Genomic DNA, 7,556 nt, shown 5'->3' with positions numbered 1-7,556 from the left:
CCCCCCCCCCCCCCCTCTGTCACACATACGCACGCACGCGCGCACACAAATTATTGCAATTATATTTAAAATTTACATATAAATATTATACTAGTCTGCAAATTGATACTTTGGGAACATTGTTTGAACGAATATAATTGTTTTTCGTCGGTTCTTAGGTACTGAATACAATTCCGTTTATCAAATTGCTCCGCCACGTCATATTTTTTAGAAAAATTGCCGAAAATGACGCTTTTAAGGATTTTTATTACATTATAACATCGGCAGTAAATTTTTTTCTAAATTTTGTTAATGCACAAAAGTATCAACTTTTAACCGTAAAGCATTTTGTTTGGTTTTGGTGATTGTCCATTTTTGAGATATGACAATTTAAAAATAGCTCTTTTCACATGTAATACATAGAAGACATTTTATTCGGTCTTAATACTTTATTGTATGTAGAGTTCTTTTATATAACACGATTGCCTCATACTAAATTAAAAAGTGAAGATGATAATATGGTGGCAAAATTAATTCTGGATAAAACAGAGTGTTACAGAATATCCCCTTACAATGTTCATACCATATTTTATTTTGTCAATTTTATATTATTTTTTTATTTAGTATCATTTATGAAAACCTTGAAAATTATGTTTTTTATCTCTTTAATGCCATTTTTCTTAAAATTGTGATGCGATAACTAAATTTGGATAACGAATTTATGTTCAGTATCCAAAAAAATACATTAAAAACAGCTAAAACTATTTAAAAAAATTTTTTATCGCAGATTGGTGTTATTAGATACTAAGATTATCATCGGTCTTATTTAGCCCTTATTTGATTTAATATACATTAATAGATTTTGACGGCGACGAGATGAATCTTCACTTACCGCAGACTGAAGAAGCCAGAGCCGAGGCGTTAGTTTTATTAGCGGTAAATGGCTGTGTGATTAACATATTTTTATAGAATTATTAAATTGCGTATAAATATGCTGTGAAATATTTTGTTTTGTGTTTATAGAATAAATCTAATCTAGTTACACCTCGCAATGGCGACTTATTGATAGCAGCAACTCAAGATTTTATCACCGGTGCTTATCTCTTAACTCAAAAGGATACATTTCTCCAGCTAGAACAAGCTAGATTAGCTCTTTGCCTTTTAGCTGGCTCGGATGCTTCTATGAACGTAACTCTTCCTCCGCCTGCAATCGTAAAGCCGGCGAGATTGTGGACCGGCAAACAAATATTCAGTCTCATTATACGACCGAATAGGGAATGCCCTGTCAAAGCAAATCTAAAGGCAAGGGGCAAGACATATACCAACGGAAAAGAATTTTGTATTAATGACTCTTGTAAGTTGTACTTGTACATTGTAATCGTGTCGTTAACATTTAATGACAAAACGTTCTTAAATAATCAAATTAAATCCACAGATGTTATTATTCGCAATTCCGAGCTTCTAGCAGGAACAATGGATAAATCTGTATTAGGCTCAGGATCAAAACAAAATATATTTTACATTCTGCTGCGTGATTGGGGTGAAGATGTTGCAACCGCAGCTATGTGGCGTTTAACCAGAATAACAAATCACTTCAATTTTGAGAGAGGAATTTCTCTTGGTATCGGTGATCTTATACCTAGTCAAGGCCTTCTTCGAGCCAAGGAAAGAATATTAAACACTCAGTAAGAATAATTCCAAGTTTATAAATTTGATAGACTGCTTCATAAATAACTAATTCCAATTTTTTTTCGTTTATTTAGTTACTCTACATGTAACGAATACATTCAGTTAATGGAACAGGGTCGTCTTGTCTGTCAGCCTGGATGTTCAGAAGAGGAAACACTGGAAACGAGAATATTAAATGAACTTTCAGTGATCCGTGACGACGTTGGTAAAGCGTGTTTGAGAGAACTGCATCCTACTAACACACCTCTAATTATGGCACTCTGTGGGAGTAAAGGTAGTTTCATCAACATTTCTCAAATGATCGGTACGTTCAAGTAATAATCATAAATATATTACTACTTTTAATTGTTCTGATACTATTTAATACAACTTCTCTCTTCAGCTTGCGTAGGTCAGCAAGCTATCAACGGATGTAGAGTGCCGGATGGATTTGAGAATCGTGCGTTACCTCATGTCTTGACACGATCAAAAAAGCCGGATGCTAAAGGCTTTGTGGAAAATTCATTTTATTCTGGATTAATGTCCAAGGAATTCTACTTTCATGCGATGGGCGGTCGAGAGGGTCTCACAGATACCGCTGTAAAAACTGCGGAGACTGGATACATGCAGAGACGATTAATTAAAAGTTTAGAAGATTTGTGTATCCATTACGACATGACAGTACGCAACTCTATGTGTGATATGATACAGACTACGTATGGCGGTGATGGATTGGACCCTACGTACATGGAGGGTATGTGACATATTGTGCATTTTGTGTAAAAAGAATAATACATATTTTTCTACAGGTAAAGACTGTCCCGTGGATTATGAAAGAGTGTACGAGCATGTGAGGGCGAAAATGCCTTATATTACCGAAAAGCCTTTAGATTACGTTACCGTAATTAATGCCACAAAGGAAATGCTAAGCGCTAAGGAATATGAGTGCCTTAGTGAGGAATTCAAAGACGAATTGACGTAAGAAAATATATGATAAATATGATATATGGCAAACTTCTGTAGCGCAGCTTTGAACAAATTAAACGTTGTTTTTGCAGTTCGTTCTTGAAATTGAAAGTGGCGCGAAAAATAGCGTTTTATCGGCAGAACGTTATATCGAATTCGCCAGTGACTTCGCAACTTGAACGTTTCACCCTCTCACAATTAGTAGAGTTTATTCACACGTGCAAAGAGAAGTACATGAGAGCTAAGATAGAACCGGGCACTGCTGTAGGTGCGCTTGCCGCTCAAAGTATCGGTGAGCCAGGGACTCAGATGACACTCAAAACATTCCATTTTGCCGGTGTAGCTGCTATGAACATTACTCAAGGAGTACCCCGTATTAAAGAAATTATTAACGCGAGTCCCAAGATCAGTACTCCTATCATAACAGCGACATTGGTGAATAATTACTCTGAACACGTGCATATTCAATCGAACATGGTTTTAACCAACTAATTCTTTATTTTGCAGATCAATGATACAAATTCCGAGTTTGCCGAGCAAGTGAAGGCAAGAATTGAGAAGACGACCCTGGGAGATGTATCTGAATATATCGAAGAAATATATTTACCTGATGATCATTTCCTTATAATAAAATTAGATATCGATAGGATTAGAACGTTGAAATTAGAAGTTGATGTTAATTCCGTATGCTATAAGTATGTTTGAAAGCTTAAGATTCTCGTTTCTTCATTGCAACTATTAATTTATTTCAACATATGTATCTCGCAAGAAAGAAACTTCACTTGATTTCTTTCATTTAATGTCAAAACTTAATATGGTACAATAAAAAAAAACAGGAGTTTTAGTTATACTTTAAATTTAAGAGTAATTTGCTGCCATTATACTTTTCGAAAGATAACAAATAATTTACGATTCTCTAGACTCTGCACTTCAAAATTGAAATTAACTTCAAAGAATGTAGAAAAGATGACCGACTCAGTTATTATTATTCGACCAAATCGAAGTAAAGATAAAGACTCAAATTTTCCATTTCGTCAATTGACAGAGGCCATTCCAAATGTTATAATAAAGGTAAAAATGTGTAATGAAATACATCTCTATAAAATGTAAATTTTTATAAGTTTTAGAAATTTAATGTCCATTTTTATTTATTTATTTATTTTTTTGTAGGGTTTACCATCGATCAATAGAGTAGTTGTACATAATAAAAATCTCGGTAGTAAATCGAAATTTACATTATTTGTCGAAGGAGATAATTTTAGAGAAGTTATGGCAACACGTGGCATCCTCGGTGAGAAGACAAAGTCGAATAATACAATAGAAGTGAGTTGAAAGAAATCATGAGATAGTGAATAAAACATATAATCATGTTTTATTTTAGGTTTTCAAAACGCTCGGGATAGAAGCAGCAAGAACGACTATCATGTCAGAAATTAAGTCGGTAATGGAAAATCACGGTATCAGTATTGATTGTCGACATTTAATGCTCTTGGCAGATTTAATGACTAGTAGAGGAGAAGTACTCGGTATCACGAGACAAGGTTTGGCAAAAATGAAAGAATCGGTTTTAAACTTGGCATCGGTGAGATTTTTCATTTTTCATTGTTTCATTCTTTTACGTGCTTTTTTTATAATACAATATATAGAATTATTAAATTGATAAGAAATATTGGTTATGGACTCTCGAAATTAAAATAATATAGGAAATTAGGCAAATGAGAGTTCGGTGCGATACTTGATACACAATCATTAATTCTATGTATATATAAATTAATGATTGTGCATCAAGTATCGCACCGAACTCTCTCATTTGCCTAATTTCCTACATTATTTTATTAAATTGAGTTTATTGTTGTTCTTCGTCTTTAAATTTGAATAGTATTAAAAAGAATTGGAAATTTTTTTGGCAAACCAGTTATTTATTTACAGTTTGAGAAAACTGCAGATCATCTATTTGATGCAGCTTATTATGGACAAAAAGACGTTATAAGCGGCGTATCGGAATCAATTATAATGGGCATTCCAGTTCCACTAGGCACAGGAATCTTCAAGCTGTTACACAGATATCCTTTTCATTACTTTATATATGAAACGTTAACTGTTATATTTGTCATAAAAAATAGATTACACACAACTGAATACACACATCTACATCTGCATGTGTGCACATACAGCACAGATTTATTTTCCTTAATAATTAAATACGGCAGACAAAGACGAACCATGCAAAAAGGAACTTTTATTTGATGATCCACAATTTCACAAACCATTGCATTCTGGAAGACGACTTCCACGAATACAACCGCGTCCACTATTGCAAACCTAATATTAATAAAATATTTTACCTTTACTGACAAAAAGAAATAATTTACTTTGATAAAAAAAAAGATATCTTTTCATTTTATTATTAATTCTTATGATCATGTCACTTATGCATAAAATATTTAATTTATATTTGATTGTATAAACATATATAAGGAGATATTATGTACTTTTATAAAGTGACTTTGTATTTACGATGCGAATATTTTGAATAGATCATGGAATACATGTCATGTTTTCTTATATCCATGATGCAAGTAGAAATGTGTCTACTTGCATCATGTCTTATATTTATATCATGAAATAGATGTCAATAGAAATTTTGTTGCTAGGAGACAATATTGTTTGATCTGAATCCGTTTCCTATAATCCTACCTACATCTTCGCGCGCATATAATTTCATACGTACATTTGAATAAAATGTTCAACGTATAATTTGAACTTAGAATTGGAAGAAAGATATCGGGCATCAGGATGGTGAATGAAAAAGAATTTTGGACGGAGGTCCGGAAAGATATACCGCGATACAAAAAGAGAAAGCCACGAATAGTTCCTGCCTTCACTATTCAGGCGTTACAGGTAACACGTTGTTAAGAGCCATTTCCGCCAACTCCGATTAACTTGATCTATTTTATTAAGAAATGCGAATAAAATTTATCCAATCGATTAATAGAATTATATTTAATATATCGAAAAAATATTAAGAACAACGAACTGTGTGTATATTAGGGATATTATTTTAAGTATAATTTAAGTAATTCTGCCCATCAAGTTATAATTGGAGTTGGACTTGAGAAAATGACGATATCGAAGTACAGGGTGGAATTTTCACTATGATCGAGATAAATATAGTGCACGGTAATACCGTATATGTAATAAATCAATTTTTGATCACAGGAAAACACGATTGTCGCGAAACCGCCACAATGTGGATTGTATAAACCTCGTCTACCAAAACCATCGACTTTCAGAAAGTTTTACAAGCGCGGTGTATTCCCTATCTCTTTGGAGAACAATGGTTACGATCAGAAAATTAACTGGAAAGTAGACATAGAAGATTTAGATTTCCATCATTATTTGCCAATGTTCTTCGATGGATTAACGGAAACAGAACAACCATACAAATTTCTGGTAGAGCAAGGAATATCAGATATGCTAGAACACGGTGGACCAAAGATATTGCCCGTTGTTCCTCAATTGATTATTCCTATTAAGAGTAAGTTCTACAATCCAATTTAATGTAGAAAAAATAGATTGTAATTAAAAAAACTTTGCTAGACGCTTTGAATACAAGAATGCCTGAGATAATCTGTACCACGATGAAAGCACTTCAACGTTTAGTGCGATCGGCCGATTGCGTTGGTGAAGCTTTAGTCCCGTATTTTAGGCAAATCTTGCCTATTCCAAATTTACTCAAAGACAGAAATGGTAACTTACTTACGTATTTTGATATTTCCTATATTCGTATACAATTGAAAATAAAATGTATAATTTCAGTAAACCTTGGCGAAGGTATCGATTATTCTCAGCAAAGAGGAGAGAACGCTGCTGACATTATACAAGAGACACTTGAAATCTTGGAAAGATACGGTGGCGAAGATGCTTTTATAAATATTAAATACATGGTTCCCACCTACGAATCCTGTATGATGAATTAATAGAGGCAGAAAATTACACTGTAATGGGCCTTCTACAATAAGCCGCAAGTCAGAAGTTCTAAGCGATCTTAAATCATAATCGATGAAATTGGCCAATAGCCAACTTGAACAACTTGGTTAAGACTGGTTAAGACTTCTGACGTTCTGACTTACGGCTTATTGTAGAAGGCCCATAATCCTTTTAATAGATTTATTGTTTATTCATGGAAATGTAACTATCACAAAATCAAAATACTTGCAAAATTTAATGTAACAAGTTATACGTAACGTAAAGATATAATATAGTAAAAAAGATATATCGACACATGATGATATATTACAAAAATTTTGAAAATAATATATTACATATATAATCATAAATCTTATACACATGGATCCGCCTTTCCCGTTAGACAGAGACAGACAGCATGCATTTTGTCTCAGCATAAAAAAAGCATATCAGAATAGAAGTATAAAGCTTGCATAACGCATAACATATAATGTATAAGAAAATGGACCAATCAAAGTCTTTCATTTCCGTCCTTTCCATGATAAAATAAAAGATTCCGGTTGGTTGATTTTCTTACACTTTATGCTTTTACAAAAGTCTATATTCAGATCTTAACAGTAGTAAAAATAGTAGTACAGTTATTTTTGATGATAGTATTGAAATATATATTTACACCTTTCCTGTATCTTCTTTCAATGTTACAATACGATTAAAAACAAGCTGAAATAAAAGAGATTGTTAATGCAATGTACATGTGTACTAATGCTTTTATACTTACCTTATTAGGTTTGGTATCTGGATCAACAGAGAAAAAGCCTATACGTTCAAATTGAAATTTGTCATACACTTTTGCTGTTTCAGCTAGACTGTTGTCCATGTACGCTACAATTTCTTTTTTGCTGGATGGATTAATATCACTCAAAAATCCATGCGGTACCTCATGTATATCTTCCGGATTTTTGTGCTTAAACCTG

The 7,556-nt window shown here is 33.1% G+C and overlaps 3 protein-coding genes across 4 annotated transcripts in view; 2 read left to right on the top strand and 1 right to left on the bottom strand.

Moving 5' to 3' along the window:
• LOC108757480 (RNA polymerase III subunit A) overlaps positions 1-4,963 on the top strand; it is a 29,580-nt gene extending 24,617 nt beyond the window's left edge. Inside the window, exons 16-28 of the mRNA XM_018501907.1 lie at positions 839-915; positions 1,003-1,333; positions 1,415-1,664; positions 1,743-1,972; positions 2,051-2,401; positions 2,457-2,625; positions 2,706-3,048; positions 3,121-3,308; positions 3,534-3,684; positions 3,784-3,936; positions 3,995-4,195; positions 4,543-4,676; positions 4,819-4,963. Of these exons, the coding sequence (XP_018357409.1) occupies positions 839-915; positions 1,003-1,333; positions 1,415-1,664; positions 1,743-1,972; positions 2,051-2,401; positions 2,457-2,625; positions 2,706-3,048; positions 3,121-3,308; positions 3,534-3,684; positions 3,784-3,936; positions 3,995-4,195; positions 4,543-4,676; positions 4,819-4,939 (2,699 nt within the window). The 3' untranslated portion in view covers positions 4,940-4,963. The remainder of the gene's footprint in view (positions 1-838; positions 916-1,002; positions 1,334-1,414; positions 1,665-1,742; positions 1,973-2,050; positions 2,402-2,456; positions 2,626-2,705; positions 3,049-3,120; positions 3,309-3,533; positions 3,685-3,783; positions 3,937-3,994; positions 4,196-4,542; positions 4,677-4,818) is intronic.
• A 161-nt stretch (positions 4,964-5,124) lies between these two features.
• LOC108757479 (parkin coregulated gene protein homolog) lies at positions 5,125-6,633 on the top strand. 2 transcript variants are annotated; one of them, XM_018501906.1, is made up of 4 exons: positions 5,125-5,514; positions 5,833-6,151; positions 6,214-6,363; positions 6,433-6,633. In XM_018501906.1, exons 1-4 carry the CDS (start codon positions 5,410-5,412, stop codon positions 6,591-6,593), a joined length of 735 nt encoding a protein of 244 aa, XP_018357408.1. In that variant the 5' UTR covers positions 5,125-5,409; the 3' UTR covers positions 6,594-6,633. The 2 variants fall into 2 exon arrangements, with proteins under 2 accessions (XP_018357408.1, XP_018357407.1); XM_018501905.1 differs by having other exon boundaries at positions 6,214-6,633.
• Positions 6,634-6,893: 260 nt separating this feature from the next.
• GlnRS (Glutaminyl-tRNA synthetase) overlaps positions 6,894-7,556 on the bottom strand; it is a 5,352-nt gene continuing 4,689 nt past the window's right edge. Inside the window, exons 9-10 of the mRNA XM_018501900.1 lie at positions 7,361-7,553; positions 6,894-7,302 (exon numbers count right to left, since the gene is read on the bottom strand). Coding sequence (XP_018357402.1) covers positions 7,252-7,302; positions 7,361-7,553 — 244 coding nt within the window. The 3' untranslated portion in view covers positions 6,894-7,251. The remainder of the gene's footprint in view (positions 7,303-7,360; positions 7,554-7,556) is intronic.

This window comes from Trachymyrmex cornetzi, unplaced genomic scaffold, assembly GCF_001594075.2.
Source record: "Trachymyrmex cornetzi isolate Tcor2-1 unplaced genomic scaffold, Tcor1.1 scaffold144, whole genome shotgun sequence".
In the NCBI taxonomy this organism is placed as follows: Eukaryota; Metazoa; Arthropoda; class Insecta; order Hymenoptera; family Formicidae; genus Trachymyrmex; species Trachymyrmex cornetzi.
This window is presented reverse-complemented; position numbering and strand designations above follow the sequence as displayed.